This window comes from Asterias rubens, chromosome 14, assembly GCF_902459465.1.
Source record: "Asterias rubens chromosome 14, eAstRub1.3, whole genome shotgun sequence".
NCBI lineage: Eukaryota > Metazoa > Echinodermata > Asteroidea > Forcipulatida > Asteriidae > Asterias > Asterias rubens.
The window spans coordinates 8,839,553-8,863,282 of NC_047075.1; the positions used below are offsets into that span (position 1 = coordinate 8,839,553).

The 23,730-nt window shown below is 37.3% G+C and overlaps 1 protein-coding gene across 1 annotated transcript; it reads right to left on the bottom strand.

The window, feature by feature from the left end:
• Nucleotides 1-689: 689 nt before the first annotated feature.
• LOC117299637 lies at nucleotides 690-22,133 on the bottom strand. Its single transcript, XM_033783186.1, has 13 exons — nucleotides 21,866-22,133; nucleotides 16,039-16,179; nucleotides 14,795-14,913; nucleotides 12,367-12,628; nucleotides 11,159-11,475; nucleotides 10,699-10,837; nucleotides 9,701-10,026; nucleotides 8,864-9,002; nucleotides 6,737-7,071; nucleotides 5,689-5,821; nucleotides 2,788-3,002; nucleotides 1,260-1,392; nucleotides 690-973 (listed from the first exon to the last, which is right to left on the bottom strand). Exons 1-13 carry the CDS (start codon nucleotides 22,131-22,133, stop codon nucleotides 690-692), a joined length of 2,811 nt encoding a protein of 936 aa, XP_033639077.1.
• Between the last annotated feature and the right edge of the window lie 1,597 nt (nucleotides 22,134-23,730).

Below are 23,730 nucleotides of genomic sequence, written 5' to 3' on the forward strand. Positions count from 1 at the left end.
GACGTCACCACGGGAAGGCTCACGTGGTGACGTGTCTGGGTTTTTTTCCTGGTTCGAGGACGAACGTGGGATAATTGTGTGCCCACGTTCGTCCTTGAAAAAAATATAGTACGCAACATCGGGGTCGACCCAGGGAAGCTAAACGAACGCACCCTATATAGACGATGTGACCTATGTTTACATTCAAACCGCCCTCTGTTGACAAAACAAAAGACGAGTAGTCATGGTGCATTCAGTTTCTAGCTGGTTTCCAATGCACAAAAGTTTTGCCCGGCGGTATGCGCGCAAATCATGTTATGGTTTTATGAGTGACCTCAGAGATTACATTGTGTGTGAGCTCGCTTTTGTTTAAATGAAGGTACTCTGTGGTTTACTGAACGTTTATAACAAATAGTGCCTAGTTTTTTGTTGCCAAGTAAAACATATTAGGTTACCAGTCACATGGTGCATTCGACTTTTAGCTAACACATTTGATGAATAATACACAAACATACGAGTCTGCGTTTCTTTATATTTTGACTGTGAAAGACCATTGTAAGTCTAAATCAGATTGGGGTTTTGTAACACATGCTTAAGACTTGGCTGAACAGGTCCTAAATTTGACAAATAAATGCACCAATATGCGATTTTGCTTTTGTTAATCATTTGACTGTCAATGGGGCTTAGCAAATTTGTATCATGAAACCTTTTTAACCACGAGGTGGAGATTGACGGCGTATTTTTATTTCAGTCTTTGCAATACGAGACCCATTCCATTCAGTAGCTCTAATGACTCGTTTGTATGGACCCACAGAATCACCAGGTTGGACATATTCAGCATTAAGGTTATTATCTACACCAGGTAAACCAGAGCATCTATTAAACCACCATCCTCCTTCACTATTCAGACCCGGGCAGTTTGTTTCGTCTCGGTTATTTTCTGTGTGATGGTGAATGCTGAAGGCTTGATTGTTGGCAGTCTCAAGAATATTATCTGGAAAACATAATAAAGTACACATATTTGATTTGTGTAAGTTTAACTTGTTTGTTATTTTATTTTATTTTTCTAAGAATGTCACCCATGTACGTGTGTTGTAGAATAATAATAATTTGAATAATGTGGTAAAGCACAATTTCATGGCACCCCGTACATGTTTTACACATGTTTTAAGATCGTTTGTGTTGATTTATATGTAAAGATTAAAGCAAAACTAACAAGTAAAACAACTTCAGCCGTTAGACTTGACATTCAGTTATTGAACTAAAATTGGGGAACTTACTTCTGCATCCTATAATTGAAACTCTCACAACTTTATAATCAACTTCTGTTACACGGATGAAGCGTGCTCTGACTGGCTGCTCAAACATGCTCGTTAACGGTGCGGATAGCCCATAAATGTTACCACGGAACGTCTGTAGCACAGGAGAAAGCAAAAATTGGTTTAAAGACCTGTTTGAACGAAAATGTCAAGTCGGGAACTTTGCTGAGTTCCACTTAAAGCCATTGGACCCTTTCGGTACAGAAAAAAAAAAAAAAAGTTCACAGATTTACAAATAATTTACAGGGTTTACAGAAGGTAATGGTGAAAGACTTCTCTTGAAATATTAGTCCATGAAATGCTTTACTTTTTGAGAAAACGGTAAAACAATATAAATTCTCGTTAACGAGAATTACGGATTTGTTATAAACACATGTCATGACACGGCGAAACGCGCGAAAACAGGAGTGGGTTTTCCCGTTATTTTCTCCCGACTCCGATGTCCGATTGAGCCTAAATTTCCACAGGATTGTTATTTTATATATAAGTTGTGATACACGAAGTGTGGGACTTGGACAATACTGTTTACCGAAAGGGTCCAATGGCTTTAAAATGTTTTCGATGAATAAGGAAATCGAGTCATATGATTATAAATAGGTTTCAATTGTGTAAAAAAACAATCATTTTGTATGCCCTTGTCCAGAGCTTTTTTGCGAGTTTTGCGAAAAGCCCCGTTACGTAATCACTCTCAAAACGTCATAAGTAGATAAAGCCGCTTTGTTGCAGCGTGGATGTATAACAAAGCAAACTCCCACAAATGACGTCAGCGGCATTGTCCTTTGACGCCCGCTCTCAACGGCAGAAGTGTTTTTAGTTTTTCAAAAAACCTTTAGGTAGGGGCCTGATTTTTTACTGGATAATTACGAAAATTTCAGTGAACACATATCAAAATTACATTAAAATGGTGAACAAGTGCATTATAAACAAGTAAACATACCATTTCTGTTGAAAACATTCCGCTCGGGTAGCTGTTTAAAGGCAGTGGACACTATTGGTAATTACCTAAAATAATTGTTAGCATACAACCTTACTTGGTAATGGGTAATAGTGAGAGGTTGGTGGTATAAAACATTGTGAGAAACGGCTCCTTCTGAAGTAAAGTAACTTTCGAGAAATAAGTAATTTTCCATGAATTTGATTTCGAGACCTCAGATTTAGACTTTGAGGTCTCGAAATCAAGCATCTGAAAGCACACAACTTCGTGTAACAAGGGTGTTTTTCTTTCATTATTATCTCGCAACTACGATGGCCGATTGAGCTCAAATTTATTGATATTGTGTGCATATGTTAAAATACACCAAGTGAAAAGACTGGTCTTTCATAATTCCCAATAGTGTCCAGTGTCTTAAAGGTAAACGTATGTTTTTGTGCGTACGAGTGTCTGGTATCAATTGTCTCTGTTTAAAGATAATTAAGAAACAAGTCCATCATAATAAAAACTAGTCAACTTGAAGAACCATTCTGTTAATGCAACAACGAAGCATTTTACCTGAGGTTCTCCTTCAGGTGCTCCCCTGTGGCTAACGTAGACCCAGGTAGTGCCGTCGAGACTGTATTCTACCTGAAATGACGGTTCATTTGCCCCTTCTGCTATGACTCCCTCAACTAAAGTTACTAGCAGTACGTCAATCGAAGTCCTCAGTGGTTCGTAGGGAGTGCTGAGGGCTCTCTTAATATTAAGGCGTTGTCCACATACCCAGCGTACTGTAAAACATAACAATTTTGAATGATTGAATACCTTAGTTTAAAGCGATGTGCTCCCGTTCTGTAAAGTAGCAGTAAATCTGAATTTTCTCTATATAAAAGGTTTATTCGAAAAAAAAGGCTAAAATTTGACTCAGTGTTTCCTGAGTTAACTTAAAAGAACGTTACAGAATTGGTAAGAAATAAAAACAAACCGTGAAGATCACAGATTTACATGAAACTTACACGGTCTAATGATGATGATAGTAAAAACATCCCTGTACATTTTTTTGTCTGAAATGTCGTCTTTGATGAGAAATAAATAATCCAACTTAGCGTTTGGAGTTTGTCGCTTAGTGAGCGCATCATTAAATTTTATGTTTGCATTGATGCAATGCGAAAATTGTTATCGGGTTTTCACTATTCTCTCGTGACCCAGATGGCCGATCGAGTTTACGTTCATAGTGGATTACATAAAGTGCTTACACTGCCATCAACTGTTTTGTTAGCAGAAACTAATTTTCTAATGTTCCTTTAACCATTGCGTGTTGATTGGTCATTTGAGTTTATAAATACTTCATAAACAAATAACCTAATCTGTGAAAATTACAATTTAAAATGTCACTACTCTCTTGAGAAATCACTTATCATCCAGAGCTTGTTGGTACTAAAAAAAAAGGGGGGGAGACTTTATCGTAAGAACCAATTCCCATGTTTAAACATTGTGGGGAAAAGGGGTTATGTTACTAGTAAGTTGTTGTTGCCGTTACATTAAAGAGCCAATAAAAGATGATCTCAATATGTCAACTATTACCTTTTTTTATGGCCAAATAGACATCGCAGATACCGGTTAATAACCACTTTACTCTCAAAAGTTGCTTTAGTAATAAATATCTCGAGTCAAAAATGCACCCGGGCGCCCGGCTTTTTCAGTCGAGAGTTAAAAACGGCTTATCTATTATAAAGACCCTGGACGCCAGTGACGAATTCCCCCTATTGGTTTTGAACACAGTTCTCCAGCTTTGTCATTTCCACACCAAATAGCCGCCACTGACTATACGATTCCTTTGTCACGCGGGATTGTTTGACCCCACGTTTTTCAGAAATTTAGCTTTGAGCGTTCTGGAGAAAACCCATTTTTACACTGTTTTAGTGTGAGGTAAGAGACTCGTTATATTTGTTATGTTTCCTGGATGGACGGCAGCTGTTGGAAAACTGTAATATCTATATATTACTGGAACTGCCCTTAGCTGGTTCTTTTCTTATCTGAACAACAGAACCCAGCATGTTCTCATCAACAATGTTAAATCAGATCGCCATCATCTCTGGTGTGGTGTTCCACAAGGTTCTGTAGCTGGGCCACTTGAATTTATATTGTTCAGTGCACCCTTGCAAGACCTCATTGCTGCCCATGGTATTTCTCGAGTTGCTTACGCTGACGACACCCAGCTTTACATTACATTTGATCTAGCTGATCGCGCTTCTGCCATTGCAAAAGTTGAAGTGTGCATTCAAGGTGTCAAATCTTGGGCGTTGTCAAATAAACTTGCTTTGAATGACTCACAAACTGAGATTTTATTTTTGAGATCTCGTTTCGCAAAAAAAAATTCGTTGCCAACAATACAAATTGCCCAGTCTGTCATTGAACCATCTGAATTTGCCCGTAACCTCGGTGTTATTATGGATTCATCATTGTGCATGAGTAGACATGTTGATAATGTTTGCAAAGGAGCTCTCATGGCTATTAGGAAAATATCACAAATTCGCCGCTACCTGGATGAAGCAACTATTCTTCTTCATGTTCATGCCTTCGTCACTACTAGACTTGATTCCTGCAATTCACTTCTGTATGGACTCCCCTATAAAGATCTTGCTAAAATTCAACGTGTACAGAACACTGCTGCTCGCCACGTTTCTTGTCTGCCTTGTCACACCATATTACACCTGTACTAATGCAATTGCATTGGCTCCCAGTTAAGTTTCGAGCAGTTTACAAAATTCTTCTGTTAACTTTCAAGGCCCAAACATGTCAATCTCCTGCTTATTTACCTGAACTTGTTCATCATTATTCCCCTACTCGGACTTTACGATCATCTCAACAGTCATTGCTTTCTGCTACTAGAGCTTCTTCCATTTTTTATGGCCACAGATCTGTTTCTTACGCCGCACCGTTTCTTTAGAATAGTCTTCCTGTGCATATTCGCCAAGCTAATACTTTACAATGTTTTAAGTCCTTGTTGAAAACTCATTTGTTTAAAGCTTCTTTTTTGTAGTTTGCCTATTTGTATCTTGTATCTTTCTCTAATTGTTTATTTTATTGTTTCTTTAATGCGCTTAGAGGCTTTTGCATTAGGCGCTTTACAAATGTCTTATTATTATTATTATTATTTGAGATCATCCTTTCTGGCTGTTTAAAGAAAGATAACCAAACATCTATGTTGCCTTCACCATCTGTGAAAACATTTTCATGTTAGAGTTGTGAGTTGCTTCAAAAAGCTAAGAAAAAGTTGATCTAATCTGTTCACTTGAACATTTTACTTGCAAACTTTTTCATGACCCTTTCTAAAATACTAAGCAATAAAATGTTTAATATGTTGCTGTTTGATTCTATAAAATAATTCACGGTCAGTTCACTGCTATTTTCAGACGAATATAACTTTGTATTTAAACAATGTGCATGATACATCTCGATCGAACCGACCTTTACATCCAAGTAGTTCAACACGTATCCATGAAGAGCCATCAGTCTGGTTTGGTATGATGCGAATATAACGAGCAGTGATTGGTGGATGGAACATACTTGTAGCTACCAAGTCTGCTTTGTTCTTTCTTCTTAAAATCTGTTACCGAAACAAAAATTACAAGTTATGTTATTTATTTAAACTAGTCCATCAAATAGCAAGTCACTAGTAAAACCAAAAAAATTACGTAGCCACAGTAGACCAATCAAATTAATAATCGGCATATCATAAAAGGGGATTTGATTTTGAGCACAGAAGTCTGATTTAATAAAAACAATTATATAAACTTAGTTAAATATAGCCCTAAAAAAACCAGCTAGACTGTGTTTGGCATAGTTACTTTGTGATTTGACAAGAAACAAATTTACTCGGGTGGGATTCGAACCCACGACCCTTGCAATCTAGAGCAGTGTCTTACCAACTAGACTACCGAGATTCCCCGGTAGCTAGAGGCAGTTCGAATCCTATGTTTTGGCAGCGGGTACCGCAACGACATAATAGATGTTAAATTTGCATTGGGGATAAAGAATATTAATTTTGATTTTTACCTATACACCAATGTGTGTTAGCACTGTATACTCAGTACTTTCCCGAGACCTGTGACAAAATATCACAGGCATGTTACTCGGATGGGATTCAAACCCACGACCCTTGCAATCTAGAGCAGTGTCTTACCAACTAGACTACCGAGATTCCCCGGTAGCTAGAGGCAGTTCGAATCCTATGTTTTGGCAGCGGGCACCGCAACGATATAATAGATGTTAAATTTGCTTCGGGGATAAAGAATATTCTAGTTGGTAAGACACTGTTGTTTGCTTATCCTGAACATCACATTGGAATTTGGTTGGTAATCATGTTTTTATCAAGGAAGAAACTCCGTGCTAAGCAATTTGTTGTGCTCAGCAGCTCTATGAAATTGGGCCACGTTGTTACCACAAACCAAATATACATTAATGTGTTTGTTAAGAGACAACAATAATAACATCAGTGTACAGGAAAGATGTAAGTTCTTACCTGGCCTGAGCTCATAGTAACCCAAGTGCTCTGGCCATCACTGTATTCTAGCTGGTACCCGTAATTCATTTCTACACTGGTTCCCTGATCAGATCCTTGCAGCATCATAACTCCCTCCATTATGACTTTAAATCCCATATCAATTTGTAACCATGGTTTGTTGTCATTGGGATCAGGGCACCAGCCAATAGTATTGTTGTTTGCTGATTGAGTCAGTCGTGCATTGCTTGGTTGACAGTTACCATCTTCCCTCTGCTGTGTACTTGATGCTGTGATTCTGAAGTCTGGAATGCTGCCATCTCCCATTCCAAGACGATCCAAACAATACCAGCGTTCTAAAGGAAACAAACAGTGCGGTTTGTTTTTGTTTATGAAATTTTCGAAAGTTATTATGGTCACGACTGTCTAGTTTTAAACTTAAAGTCACCTGGAAATATAATTTTTATATTTTCAAACATAAGTGACCCGCTCTAAAAAAAAAAAAGGGTATTTAGGGACGATATGCTAATTACATTTAAAGAGGCGTTCAATGTTGAGATCCTGAAAATATTTTCACAGCATGATTTTTTCTTTCTTGGTTTATTGGCTTCTATTGCATAAACACTTCCATGTTTTATTCACAGAAATGTCATTTTTATTGATTTATATTTGTTGAAAAAACAAGGTTTTTGTAAAATGTTTAGGTAACTTCCCTTAAAGTTTGCTAGGTTTAAGAAGCTGTATCTCTGAAAGCACTTTCATTAAATTATGAATATGCAAATATCAGTATATCTCCAGAACGCAAAATGCCACATGGTTCAAACCTACACCCAAATAAAGCTTAATAACACCAATTCAGCTGAGTATGTAACTCATTTTTCTTATTTTGTCCCTTAGCACCCATTTTTGTAGAGCCGGTCACATTATTAAGAGTTGTCAAGATGTACATGGTTAAACAATATAGAAAGTTGTTTGGGGGTTTGACTCCGCCTACCCCTTTTGTGACGTCAATCGAGGCAGACTTTGCCTTGATGCGTAGAGTGAACACACGTTTTCTTGCATTTTTCCGGCAGTGCCGACCATCAAGTGTATTGCTGCTGATGCAACAAAACAACTAAAGATGGGGTCAGTCTGCATGGCTGGTCAGACTCACAAGTGCAAGTGCCTATGCGGTCCGGTTCGACGTCTTTTACAACACTGTGCAACATTTTCTTTTCAAATATCGTGCCTCGATTGACGTCACGAACGGCGCCCTCTCGGGTCGGGGCCTACTCTTAAATTTGTAAATAAGATAAAAAAAATTTTTTTTTAAGGCAGTGGACGCTATTGGTAATTACTCAAAATAACTATTGGCATAAAACCTTTCTTGGTGAAGAGAATTGGGGAGAGGTTGATGGTATAAAACATTGTCCGAAACGGCTCCCTCTGAAGTGCCATAGTTTTCGGGAAAGAAGTAATTTTCCACGAATTTGATTTCGAGACCTCAAGTTTAGAACTTGAGGTCTCGAAATCAACCATCTAAACGCACACAACTTCGTGCGACAAGGGTTATTTTTATTTCATTATTATCTCGCAACTTCGATGACCGATTGAGCTAAAATTTTCACATGTGTGTTATTTTATGCATATGTTGAGATACACCAACTGTGGAGGCTAGTCTTTGAAAATTTTCAACAGTGTCCACTGCCTTTAAAACATTTGTTAACTGTTCATTCACATTCCACTCATCAAAACGTATATTAGTGACAAAAGCTTTATTTCGAAAAAAAAAAAAAAAAAAAAAAAAAACATTTCCAGGTGACTGTAATAATGTTGGAACAATGTAAATCACAAAGAATGTATTTTCAAGTAGTTGAGTTAGTAATTTGCACTTAATTGCAATTAACTGTTTTTTTTTTTAAAATAAATTCGCGAATCTTTGGAAATGAAAAAAAGAAGAAAAATAATAATAATAATTCAAAATATATATATTAACAAATATCGCCAAAGTCTGTACAAAATACAATTATTTCTTTTACTTCGCTTTGTTTGTAATGATTTTACAATTTCACGCAAGTTATAAGGACTGCAACGCGTATTTGATTTAACCTGAGGCGTATTTGGATATGTTCCAAAAACTCAATTAGAAAACCAAGTTTACTTTATTACCATTGCATCCAATTATTTCAATGCGCAGTCCTGGACGATCACGATACCCAGTTGGTGTGATGCGAATGTGGCGCGCTCTTACTTTCTCATTGAACGTGTTAGTTACTTTTGTATCTCTATCTGTATTTCCAGTGAATTTCTGTAAAGAAAGAGCAATATCAGAACAGAATAGTTTGATCTACCAATTAGGTAGATTAGGTTTTTAAAGGAACACATTGCCTTGGATCGGTCGAGTTGGTCTTTGAAAAGCGTTTGTAACCGTTTGCTATAAAATTGATATGGTTAGAAAGATGTTGTAAAAGTAGAATACAATGATCTACACAAATTACCTCAAAATTGCGTGGTTTCCGTTGTACCTCGTCGACAAGTTGACTCCCATAAATGGCCGACCGTGTTAATTCGCGACGTAAATTGAAAACCGTGCAATTTTGAGGGATACTTGTGTGGATCATTATATTCTACTTTTAAAACATCTTTCCAACCATATACATTTCATAACAAACGGTTTCAAACGCTTTTTTATAGACCAACTCGTCCGATCCAAGGCAAAGTGTTCCTTTAAGTTAATATTGTAAAACATGCAGAAGGTTACTACTGCAGTTTCTAAACGTCATGCTTTAAAAACAAATCACATAATCTGGTTTAAGCGTTCATTTCGTTCAAATTAATAAAGTGCAATATAAAAATCTGAAAATAATTGTGAAGGAATAGTGAATCTGCCAGTTTCAGTGAATCGGTGAAGAACAAATAAATTATCTGATGATCAATTACATAGGTTATGTTTGCTAACAATCAACAGAAAAGGTTTTTATCTGCCATTTAATTATGACGTCATACCTGTGCACTGCCCTCATTTGTCCCTCCTATGAAGCGCATGTCTTGCTCGTCGTCACCGTAAGATACGATGAACTCTGTAACCCAGTACAACTCGTTGTCGTATCTACCCTGTGTAACAACACCTTGAATCAGTACCGGGAGCTTTAGATCCACTTGGAACCATGCACTGTTTAGGTCGTTCAATTTGGGACACCAGCCACCGAACACCTCTAGCCTTCCTTTAGGGTGATCTGTGCATTCCAGGTAGTCAGTAGACGATGTCGTTATGCTTTCATCAGGAATGGTACCGTCTTCCATTCCAAGCTTCTGGTGACAGACTTTATTAACTGAAAAAAAATTGTAAACAGCGTTTCCTTCAGATCAACATAGTTTGTTGAATTTAAACTTTAAAATATAGTTAATTTTGAAGTTGATCTTGTTCATTTATAAATAATTTCAACTATTCTTATTGAGACATTGGTTTACGTTTCAAACACGTTTTCTTGTTTCTCACAATACATGCCCATGACACTATGGGTGCGTTCGTTTAGCTTCCCTGGGTCGACCCCGGTGTGAGGAGTATTTCTTTTTCAGAACGAACTTGTGCATATAATTATCCACCTTCGTCCTGGGAATAAAAAACGCCACACACCGGGGTAGACCCTGGGGAGCTAAACGAACGCACCATATATCAGCAGCTTAGGTGTTGTCTAAAGGTTTACAATAGATGGAATGCAATCAGAGTCATCGACTGCCATCTTTGATGTATTTTTGACGTGAACATTGCACGCGTGTACGCACTGCGCGTGGCTCTCGTGCACTTTTCACGTGTAAAATACAGCAAAGACGGCGGTCAATGACGCGTATGCAATGTCTGGCAACGATTTCTTACTTGTAACTTTTCAGAAGAAAAAAAAGCGTCGCGTTTTGTATAAGTTCGGTGTCTCTCAGTTGAGTTGAGTGTGATTTGTACATAAACTCTGCTATCTAATTACGTGGTAATTGACTAAAAATAATACCTCTGCAGCCGAGGAGTTCAACACGTAGGGCTGGGTATGTTTCCCAGGCTGTTGGTCTGAAGCGGATGTACCGTGCTTGAAAAGGTTGCTGGAACATATTGGTAATTTGAGTGTTGCTATCAGAGTTGCCTTTGAATGTCTGTCAATATATCAACATAGGTAAACATAATTAAATGTTTAATTTACAATTACGATTTTGTACACGAATGTTGTATTTGTATTGTTTTAGTGGATTATATTGTTTATAAGGGGTACATGTTTGGAATTAAAAATGATAAATAGTCGGACCTTGGTCAAGACTAGGGCTGTTTAGCTTTAGGAAATTGTATAAATTAAACGTTTTGCCAGAGCTTGTCTGCAGTAACAAAGTAAACAGGAAACAGTGGCTGTATGTCATTATTGAAGCGTGTTGTTTTATTATACAAACGTGTTGATTTGTGTATTTGCTGTGCATTATTACCTGTGGATTAGAGGCTCCTTTAACATACAGCCATGCAGTGCCATCAGTGCTGTATTGTACCTGGTATTGGGTCGTATAGAAATCATTACCATAAAAGCCCTGTGTGATGACACCCTCGATTTGCCAAGTCTCTGCACCCATGTATATTTGAAGCCATGAATCATCGAGTTCTTCATCGGCTGGGAACCAACAACTTTTCAGGTTCAGTCGTGCATTTCTTGGCGGATAGTATAAATTGTTATAACTGGATGCCGTGATCCTATCATCAGTAATACTCCCGTCTTCCATTCCCAGTTTGTGTCTACAATATCCAACAACTGAAACACAATACAACAATTAGCCTTAGATGAACTTTACAGAACTGGTAAGATCAAAAATCATGTGAAGGTCACAGAATTACATACAACCTAGACGGTCTAGTGATGATGATAGCAGAAAACATCACTTGAAATATTTTGGTCTAAAATGTCAAACTTGATGAGAAATAAATAAACTAGTTTTTCCCCGTTTGGAGTTTATCGCTCACTTAGCGTTTATTCATTTTAGTTTTTGCATCGATGTCATGCAAAATGTGTAATCGGTTTTTCCTTATTTTCTCGTGACTCAGATGGCCGATCGATCTCAAACTTCTAGGGGTGTGTCAGTTTATGTTTATGGTGGATTACATAAACTGTTTACACTGCCAGCAACTGATTTGTTAGCAAACATGTTTTCTAATGTTCTTTTAAAGGAATTATGTAGAGTAATTGTTGATGTAATTTATTAGCAATTATGATTTCAACTTTTACCAGTAGTCAACTGATTGAGTTAATGGTGTTAGCAAAGAAGCTTACTTGGTAACGAGGTTGACAGTAAAACACATTGTGAGAAACCCTCTGAAATTACGAAGTATTCCACGAATTTGATTTCGGCAACTCAGAATTATATTTTGAGGTCTCGAAATCAAGCATCTGAAAGCACACGACTTTGTGTGACAAGGGTGTTTTTATGTTATTATCTCGCAACTTTGACGACCAATTGAGCTCTAATTGTCACAGGTTTGCTATGTTATTATGTTGAGATAAACCAAGTGGGAATACTGGTCTCCGACAATACCAATAGTGTACAGTGTGATTACATTTAAATGACAGTTTTGAATTGTGTCATACCAACAAAGTAACGGGCCCGCAAAAATACAGCGCCTATGATTTAATTGCATGTTTTCATACCAGTTGGTTGTATCTTGGAGTGCTCCAAAAACATGGTGTAATCGACACGTCCGACGTGAAACTGTGTCTCAAGCAATTGACCCGTTGTGTTTTCTTCATTGGTTAGGACCAGACGGATTGTCCAGTTCCCTCCAGCATCAGTTAGTTTATGTAGAATCTCATTGCCAAGCCATAGCTCACCATCCAAAGAACCGAAGCCATTCATATATTCTGCCCAAGTGCGGTTGAAATTTACTGATCCATCATAGCGCCGCTGGACAACCTTGAAGAATATAACAAAATAACCCGTGAAAGTTTAAAACCATCGGACTGTGTGTTCTTATTATTTAAATGTCGAAATTGTTTCCAGATTACGATTCAACGTTAGTGTTGCGAGTTGGATTAGTTTAACAATTTGGACAATATTGAGGGCGCTATGCATTTATATAATTTATGTTTTAGTTTTGGAGGACCCTGGATCCCAAACCAGCGGTAGGAGGACATTTTAGGCATTGCTAATTTATCATTGTTGGTTTTGCTGTAAATATTGGTGATTTTAGGTGGTAATTCTTGGGGTTAATTTATTTATTTTGGGATAGTTTCGTACTTTTGTGTAATCTAGGTCATGCCATTACGGGAGCGTTTCATGTACGTTAGACCAGGTGGACTTGGGGAAATTTTATGGATTCTCTTCCCAGTTTATTCCTATGTTTTGAGGAGGGTTTCTTGTAATGGGATAGTTGTTCGTAGTTTTTTTTTTTTTATGTCAGGTGTGCTTGGTAAATGGTAGGGCCTGTTTTATACAGGTAGGAGCTGTGGGTTACATCGCCCTCTCGTGGCCAGTTTATGAAATTCCCAGTTTTTCCTGGATTTGTTGTTGTTAAAGCTGTTTTGAAGCTGTTAGACAAATATTGTTTATTTGTTTGCTGTGTTTGTTGACACTAGTTGACGTGCAAGGCAGTTGAATAATAGTGCATGGCAAAAGATAATACAATTGTATGTTGGAGAAGTTGAAATAATATAGAAACAACTAAGAAATAAACATCGTTTTCAATCAACCGACGTTACAGTTAGCACTTAAATGGAGTGGACACAATTGGTAATTAATCAAAATAAGTATTAGCATAAAACCTTACTTGATAACGAGTAATGGGAAAGGTTGATAGTATGAAACATTGTGAGAAACGGCTCCCTTTTGAAGTGGAGCAGTTTTCGAAAAAGAAGTAACTGTCCATGATTTTGACTTTGAAACCTCAGTTTTAGAATTTGAGGTCTCGCAATCAAGCATCTGAAAGCACACAACTTCGTGTGAAAGGATGTTTTGTCTTTCATATTATCTCGCAACTTCGGAGACCGATTAAGCTCAAATTTGCACAGGTTTGTTAATTCATGCATATGTTTTTCTATACACCAAGTGAGAAGACTGGTCTTTGATGCAACATAATCTCAGTTATTACAGCAAAAAGTAAATTAATGTATACTTTGGTATTCATCTACTTAAAAGTAGATATATTATGATTTATCGTTGAAATACTGTTGTTGATTAGGAAGCACGCACGTTGGGAAACGATACAATATGTAATGGACCATTTTTAAAGCCATTGGACAATTTCGGTAAACAGTATTGGCAAAGGCAAACACTTTGTGTATTACAGCTTCTATATACAATCACAAAATGTTAAAATTTAGGCCCGATTGGTCATCGGAGTCGGGAAAAAATAACGGGAAAACCCACCCTTGTTTCCGCACGTTTCGCCGTGTCATGACATGTGTTTAAAATAAATCCGTTATTCTCGATATCGAGAATTGATATTGTTTTAATAAAGTAATGCATTTCATGGAATAACATTTCAGTAGAAGTCTTTCACCATTACCTTCTGTAAACCCTGGAAGCTATGCGTAATCGGTGAACTTTTTTTTCTGTACCGAAAGTGTCCAATGGCTTTAAGCAAGTTTTAGTCGAGTTTTCTAAACGAACCAAACAGTTTGCGTCAGGGTGATTTTACTATCAACAGAGTTTTTGGCTAAATCATGTTTTTTTCGAGGACCAATTGTTAATCGTGCAATATCATCATTTGCGGTTTCATTGGGGAATACTTGTTGTCTATTATGCCAACTAATGCACAGTAGGCTCTATAGTTCTAATAACAAAACTTATATAATATATGTTAAACTTGCATCGGGGATAACGAATATTAATTTTGGTTGTTATCCGTACACCGATGTGTGTTAGCACTGTATACTCAGTACTTCCCCGAGTCTTTTGAATGCAGGCATGTTACTCGGGTTGGACTCGCACCCACGACCCTGCAATTCTAGAGCAGTGTCTTACCAACTATACTACCGAGGTTGCCAGTTGTTTCGGCAGCGGGTACCGCAACGACATAATATCGAAATTATGTTAAATTTGCATCAATAATAAATAGTACTTATTAAAACGTTTACTAACAATCCAGCCTGTTTGATTCGTCATTTCACAAAACACCTTCATTCCGTCGTCATTCTGGAAGGGATGGATAGTGTAGATACCACTTTCTTTGTACCCAGCATCAAACAAAGCCTGACAGTCTGGATGAAAATACAAATAGGAAAACATATTTATTTTTATTAAAAGTAAAAACGAACAATAAACAAGATTTTTGTTTAAAGCCATTGGACCCTTTCGGTTCAGAAAAAAAAAAGTTCACAGATTTACAAATAACTTACAGGGTTTACAGAATGCAATGGTGAAAGACTTCTCTTGAAATATTATTCCATGAAATGCTTTACTTTTTGAGAAAACAGCAGAACAATATAAATTCTCGTTAATTCTCCGAATTACGGATTTATTTAAAACACATGTCATGACAAGGCAAATCGCGCGGAAACAAGGGTGGGTTTTCCGTTGTTTTCTCCCGACTCCGATAACCGATTGAGCCTAAATTGTCACAGGTTTGTTATTTGATATAAAAGTTGTGGTACACAAAGTGTGGGCCTTGGACAACACTGTTTACCGAAAGGGTCCAATGGCTTTAAAGGGTGTATGTACTTTGTTGTAGGACAAATAACACAATGTCCACAGATTCATTGGGAGAGGCATGTCACAAACCTGAAACTCTACGGTGGACTACCGAGAGTCAGCACCAAGATTAGGGCAAGAAGGCTGAGACAAGCAGGTCACTGTCTCAGACATGATGAGCTGGCAGTGAGCAAGCTTGTGCTTTGGGCCCCTACTCAAGGTCACTGTTCCCGAGGTAGACCACAAACCACCTATGTGGACACCTTGTGCCGGGACTCTGGACTGCGTCGGGATGAGCTGCGTACAGCTATGGAGGACCAACGTGTTTAGAGGGCCATCATCCGATGCTATGCATCGACTGCATGAATGAATGAGACCAATCTTTCTGCTTGCTCTCATCCTTATAGGGTTCTTTGGCTCTGCCGGTATGTAGAACAAAGAGCTACTGCAGTAGCTTTTCAATCGTACTGCGTCTATTTGGAACTCCTTGCCTGGTGCATGTCTTCCTTCATCCTATGATCTGCCTTTTTTAAGAGGAATGTCACTTCCTACTGTCCTACTGCGTTTCGGCATGTTTATGTTTTCCCTACATGTAGCCCTTTACCTATGTGGCTTTTAGCCTTGTTCTGTGCGAACTTGCAAAGAAGAAGAAGAGAAAAAAAGAAAGAAAACAAAACAAACGTATTTTTGCTCACCTTTTTTAGTAGACTGACATCGATTCCGTTTTGGTACCTGTTTCATGACTTGTGTGACCCAGTGTTGACCAGGAGTATAACCATCAGGAGGAGGTCCAAAATGATGAACAATCATCTTACTGTCAGTCAATTCAAGGATTACTAAAGAAAATGAACGGTTGACAATGACCAAATAGCGTTTGTGCTGCCCCAACACTACGTTCCCAGGTGTGATCATTATTGCCGCGCCATTTTAGCGCATGGATACGAGGATGCATCACGCGCAAAAAAACACGTATCAAAAAATTGTCTCATAAAAATACACCACACATACAGAGCTATATACGTCGGAAAACAAAGTTAAAAAAAAATCATATTTTATTACGCCTGCTAACCAAAATGGCGTTGACGAATGCGAATGAATGAGTAGTGACTCTTTCTTAAACAGCCGTTTAAATCCATGCAGGGTCGTGGCCGTGCAGTAAAGACTTCGGCCTTTAAAGATTTACATAATATTTACAGGGTTTGAAGATAATGATACTGGAAAGCTTCCCTTCAAATATACTACCTGAGGTTCTGTAGTTTTTGAGAAAAGAGTAAAACAATAATGTTCGTCTCAGGAAGACGAAAGTTATTTTAACATGAAAACACCCATTAACCAGTTATGATATTATACCATAATCATAGCATAACATGTTTACATGCTAAAACTTAGACGACTATTAGTTGTTGTACTCATTCCTCAAAAACCGCAGCACCTCAGTGAGTTAAATTTAACGGGAAGCGTTCTACTATGACAATCTTCAAACTGTGTAAGTTTAATGAAAGTCTGTGGACATTGTGTTTTATGTTAGGAAAAGGTACATAGACACTTTAAACTAACTTAATATAAACCAGAATCCACTTTTTGTTTCATGTGAGTTGCTTATGTCATTGATCTTTTCTTTAAACAATCTTTTCTTTTCTCTCAAACATTTTCATAGTTTTTTTTTCCTTTTTTTTGTTACAATTGCGGCATATACAGTTGTTAGAACCAAGCCAGTGAAAACAAAGTTTAATGGGACCCTACATAACTGGTAATAGCAACACTCGTCAGAGATCAACGTTTACATTTAATTTACACGGTCTAACAACGATGATAGTAGAAAACATCCCTTTTACGTTTTTTTTTTTTTTTTTTTTTTTTTTAAACGAACTTCCTATAAAAAGTGTGATCGGATTTTCATTCTGTTTTGTTCGTGACCCAGATGATCGATCGAACTTAAACTTTTACATGTTTGCATGTTTGTGGTGGATAGAATGAAGTGTTTTTACTCCCATCAACTGTATCTTTAGCAAACAAATAACATTCTGCAATGTTCCTTGAGAAATAGATAAATGGAATAATTAGCTGGTTCCTCTCTGGTCGTGGATATTGTCCCTGTTTAGTTATGTTATTGATGTTGTTTAGTCTGCCGTTTCTTGGCGTTTGTTATTTTGTTGATTTTGGAATGAGTGAGTTTGATGGTGAGCTAGAGTGTTAGGGACCGTACCAACTGCGTGGAGCTTCCCGCAGCAACAGGTAGACAATCAACAAGAACTCTGTCTTGTTAAAACGTAATCAAAATCTATCTGCAAAACAGAGCTAATTAGGTTACGATTCTTTTTTTTTATGATGTGTAAAGAAATATGTATTCGATACTCTGCTTAAATTGCATAAAGGCATGGTAATTTGTGAACGAGCAGATATCGTCAGATTGAAGTGAAGATTGAATTATAAAAATTCAAAAGGTTTTCCGAATGTACGGAGATCGTTAATTTGTAAACATGGTTGGTTTCTGTATTGTTTGTTCATTCACTGGCATTCATTCATTGTACTATTTATGTTGAAATGTAACCGAAAAGCGTTCACAGTTTCGGTTATTATTTAACAAGTTACTCCCTATTGTTGTGTATGATGACCTGAAAGCAGAGGGCCACTGAACTCCTGAAGTGGAGACAAGACAACCGTTCATATTCGTGAAGTCATAATTGTACTGCGTGCCATTCATCAAGCCATCCATCATACGTGGACGTACAGGGATAGACTAGTGACGGGCTAACCGTAATTTGAAGTATCACACATTTGTATTCGTTACTGATTGTATTTAACTGTATTTGGTTTTGGGAATGCTAAACATAATTTTCAAGGGCAGTCAATAGTCCATTAGTTTAAAGTGTATTTTAAAACACACGTAATCATAAGCAAATGAATCAGACATCAGTTAAAAGAGCAGTCTATATTTCTTTTCTTGTAAGTGCATAATATCACCAAGCTTAAAATACTTTGAAAATTAGTGATACTTTGTTTGGGTGGGTTTTCTGATTTAGGGATACATTTGTCTATGAATTTGAGATGCAATGATATCATTTCAACAACTATAAGGGTGTGTGCATACATACAATTATTAAAAAAAATAAAGGCAACAAACGCAATTGTAGGTACATGCAAATTATGCCCATTTCCAGTACTTCCTTTTTTCTACTATTTTAAAACTTCATTTGGAAGGAATGACAGAGAATTTTACATGCAAATTTGATGTGAAATGGCAGTTTTATCTGAATGCTAATTACGCATTATTATTTCCCCTGCTTACTTTTTTTGTAAACCATTACATGGTGCTTAAGGACTATGTCTTATATCTTAAAATTCGCCCACTCCTTGCAGTAATAATACCTGGCGCTTTGTGTCAAAAGGCAAAAGGCGCGGTATAATTACGGTTATTATTGTTATTATTATTATTATTATTATTATTATTATTATTATTATTATTATTATTATTATTATTATTATTATTATTATTATCATTATTACTATTATTATTATTATTATTATTATTATTATTATTATTATTATTATTATTATCATTATCATTATTACTATTATTATTATTATTATTATTATTATTATTATTATTATTATATTATTATTATTATATTATTATTATTATTATTATTATTATTATTATATTATTATTATATTATTATTATTATTATTATTATTATTATTATTATTATTATTATTATTATTATTATTATTATTATTATTATTATTATTATTATTATTATTATTATTATTATTATTATTATTATTATTATTATTATTATTATTATTATTATTATTATTATTATTATTATTATTATTATTATTATTATTATTATTATTATTATTATTATTATTATTATTATTATTATTATTATTATTATTATTATTATTATTATTATTATTATTATTATTATTATTATTAGCAGTTTGATATGATTGACAACACGGAATATGTATTACAACAGATTATATTTTGGTTTGACTCAATTTACGCGGAAAATCAGTGAACATGTTTTGTATTCAAAATTGACAGATGCCTACATCAGTAATGATACACATATTTCATATATTTTGTTTATTTCATATCAAGCTTCCCTTCATTAACAATCTTTGTACTACCCGGTGTGGCGGTTTCAACTTTCCGCTGTGTTAATTTTTAGTGCCGTATTGAGTCATCCATTACCCTCCGGTAGCTGTCATGGCGGCGTCCACGAGTCGAGTACAACTAGCGGCAAACGCGTGGATCGTATGAGTTGTTTTTTATGCAAGCAGAGTGTGACCTGCCTAAAGTTGTACCCATGAATACATGAAAAGATGGGGCAAGAGATTATGTGACTACACAGAAAAGAATCGTAATATAAACAATTTGGGGGTCACTGCTGAGAGAACTACAGTACTCGCCAGGGTACTCGCGGTGGTATCTGACAGGTCACCCGGAAAACTGAACACGCCGGAAAGCTAAAACCGTTCGAACAACGTGCTGATATGTCCGACTACGTCACCCGGAAAATTGAACACGGCGGAAGACTGAAACCGCCACACCGGAAGGCACTTTTCAGGCACTTGTAAAGTAGTAGTAAATTCTTATCTGTCTGCAGCATGGGTTTCACGCAGTCCAATTACCCAACACGAGCGCACAAGATGCAGTACGTTTGAAATATGTTATTGTCTGTGATATCTTAGTGACACAAATTAACTAAACGTACTGTTCAACATAAACTTACATATGAAATTATATTTATTTAAATATTGGAACAAATTCGACGGAATTTCAGTTAAAGGAACATGTTTAGAATGCAGATTTGAAAAATTTGAACATACAAAAGCTTTTTGACTTACCACCAAGAACCAGGAACAGCAAAGGACCCATCGTGTCCTCTCCACTGCCGAACAGTATCTGTATCACCAGAGACAGTCAGGCTTTTTGAATCTTCTTGAAACAAAGTAAGAATGCAGACAGCGAGCTGAAATAGAGGCGGTATTTTATTATGTGTCATCTAACAGATCATATTCTTATAATAAGCGATTCATTGTACAAGTATTACACGTCTGCCATTTTGTCATGGAGGTCTCTGATGAAGTCAATTAAAACGGTCTCCAAAATATTGATTAAGTAATATCAATATAAATAAGCCACTTTAGTGATGCGATTAGTTTGTGAGAAAAGGAGCATCGCTATGAACATAGGGCGCTTGGTCCATTTATGGCCGGTACGGCAACCGTCACACGATTGGCAAACTATTACAGTGAGAAACGATTCAGCAGCAGTTTTCAAACGATTGGGGGGGGGGGTCTCCAAGCGCTCCTGTGCACTGAGCTTGGCTGGTATCTGGAGTCCGAACAAAAGGGCTACAGTCGGATTACTGTCATTTGTATTGGAATTATAGCTATAGCTGTCGAAGCTTAGACTATTAATATGAATTTCAAAACTGAAATGTTGTAACGCTTTATCTGTGGGCTTTGTTTTCTTAATTTCTAAAATACTAGTCAAAAGATACCACATTTTGAATCGTGAAAAACAATGAAGTATAATACATTCTAATTTACCTCTGTGTGCCATGTATTTGCTGGTTGGATTTGCCTAGCGCTGGCAGATGGGTACATTATGTAAATTTTTATGCATGTATGCACTTGAACATTCGAGACGAACTCATTTTTCGGTTGATTGTGACCGACTAAGAATGTTTCCATACTAATGTGTATGTATTTATGATACGTATGAACAGAATGTCGAATTTGGGTGTGATTTGCAAATGTGATTTCAAACAGTACGTCCTCGTCAGATAAATTAATTTGGAATAATTTCATGTTGTTCTTTTTTTTAAGGAGTGCCCCGTGCAAAAAGAAAACAAGCATAATATCCCAAAGTGATAGCTAAGTGCCTATTTCAACAGACCATCAAACGAAAAAAAAACAAGAAGAAAAGAAAGGAGATATTAATTGGACTATGCCTCACTCACTAGAAAGTGATGAGAGACACAACAACTAGCATCACACATTGCAATCATAATTGCCATAAAACAGGACGTTACTTAAGGTATTTATTTACTCTACATTTGAATGACTGCATGCCCTGGGTAGTAATGTCTGAGATAACCGATGATGGTAGGCTGTTCCAGATATTCACAGCTGCAGGAAAGCCCTGTCACAACTTCGCAGAGTCACACCCTGACAGTCACACCCTGAGGGACCGGGGACTGTAGTGCATATCTGTTGAGTAGCAGAGATTGCCTCACCGGCGGGACAATTGATTTCAGCAAATTGGGGCAATTGATGCACTGCATCCTATGGAGGCTGCTACATTTCTTCGATGGGATAAACTGCTAAGATTATGCCTAGTTACTCTTCCTGGCTTAATCCTATCAGGCGACATGCTCTCCTTTAGATTTTATCAAGAGCCGAAAGGTGGACTGTGCTAGCTCCCATCCAAGCTAGAGGTGCGTATTCCATCTTGCTTATGATGTACGTCTTGTAGATGGTAACAAGACCAGCCTTGTTAAATACTGGACCCAATCTCTGCAGCATTGAAGTACGCTGACCAGCAGTGCGAGTGATATTCTTTAGACGTTTCTTCCATTCCAGTTTGCGAGAAGCTCAAGAAGCTGACAACCTGGCATTGGAACATGATAGGTGAATGATTTTGGATGTCCTTCATGTTGGACACAGTGAGACACTGACTCTCGGTAGGCTCAAATTCAACTGTCCAAGTCTGACCCCAGTTTTTTAATCGTTCCAAGTCTTCTTGTAGTTGACTAGCAGCAGCTATTATCATGCTTTATCTTGTATCAGGAGGTAAGTTCTTGATGGATTTGAATCTTACAGTGTCATCAGCACAGGCGATAAGTTCTGAATGGCGGATCACATCATGCAGATCTTCGATGTAGATCAGGAACAGAGTAGGTCCAAGAATACTGCCCTAGGAAACACAAGCATTGATCTCATAGCAGGGTGACTTCTGCCCAGCAACTACTACCTCGACTCAAGACCCTCGTCCAAGTCTGCAAACTGAAGTGTTCCTGCAGTTGCCCTTTGAGCCATTTGATGCCATGCCATGAAGTGATCTGGATGTTGCTCGGATGGTTTCGGTGTGAAGTTCCATCTGCAAACTCACGAACAAAAGTTATCAGTTCGTTTCGCGAATCGGCCTCTTGCAACAATGATCACACTTCAAAAACTCCAGCTGAAACGACCGCTGGGTAGAGTGACGGGATAGACATTAAAGTTACTCTACAATAATACTCAGAGTATCATCTCGCTGAATTGTTAGAAGGCTTGCATTGGTGAGATCCTAAATTTTAGCCTCTTCTGTGTCATGGAACAGGGACTGTGTTCAGTGGGAACGAGTAGTAGACTCTTCCTTCGAGGTAGCGGTGGACGTCATCAATTGCAAAATCAAGAACAATAGCTTCTTTGGTTTCCCTCTCTTGTTGCGTTAACTTTGTTTGTTATTGTGGAGTCTTTCCGTATCCGGGTAAAATAGCCTGTAGCTGAAGCCATGTTAACCACATAGTCATGGGGCCCATGAATGTTCTACCAAGATAAACCTACTGTACTCAGGTGAATATGCCACAATGCACAGGCAGTCAAGGTTCAAGTCACGCCAAAGTCGTCCAATCATTTGAACTACCTTCAAACTTTGCTGTTCGTAGTCTGACCCATTGTCTGATATGATGACGGCAGCGTACTATTTTCTCGTTGACTCTTTGAAATAGTTGTTTGAGGTCTTCCAGGTTGTTGTAGTCGGGTGCTTGGCGAAACTTGTTGCCGCGACGATAGATGGAGAGTGGACTAGTTATGTGATAGTTGAAGTTGAGACGGCCTAGCTTTTCATGTCGATATTTTGAGTTGGGTTGCTGACACTGGTTACCAGGAAACGGAGGTTCTTGAGATGATGAATTGACACGTTGTTATGGTGATGGCCGGTAAAGAAGCTGTAAATACCCGCTCGGTATAGTTTTGTACTCAGTTAAAATTATGGTCTGGATAATGTACCAAGTCATTTATGATGAAGTAAGGTGTAAAGCATATGCTTATAATCACACATGGACCCCCCCCCCTTACAAGTAGCTTGTGTTTGTCGTCCACTGACCACGCTGACACCCAATAGTCAAAACAAGTGGCCATCTCAAAAGCGTAAACCATGGAGCTTCGGCAAAACATGAGAATGTGTTTTCCTATGATAATTGTTTGCGTCAATAACACCATGAATAGTGTTAACAGCGATCCGCAAACCAACTATAAATTGGAACAGCCTTGTTTACGTTGGTTTCTGTTCAAATAGGACCCACCTCGCAAAATCCAGAATACAAGAATACTTAAGTACGCAAAATTATGTTTGAAGCCGTTTGTTTGCCCCCAAAATCTTTACA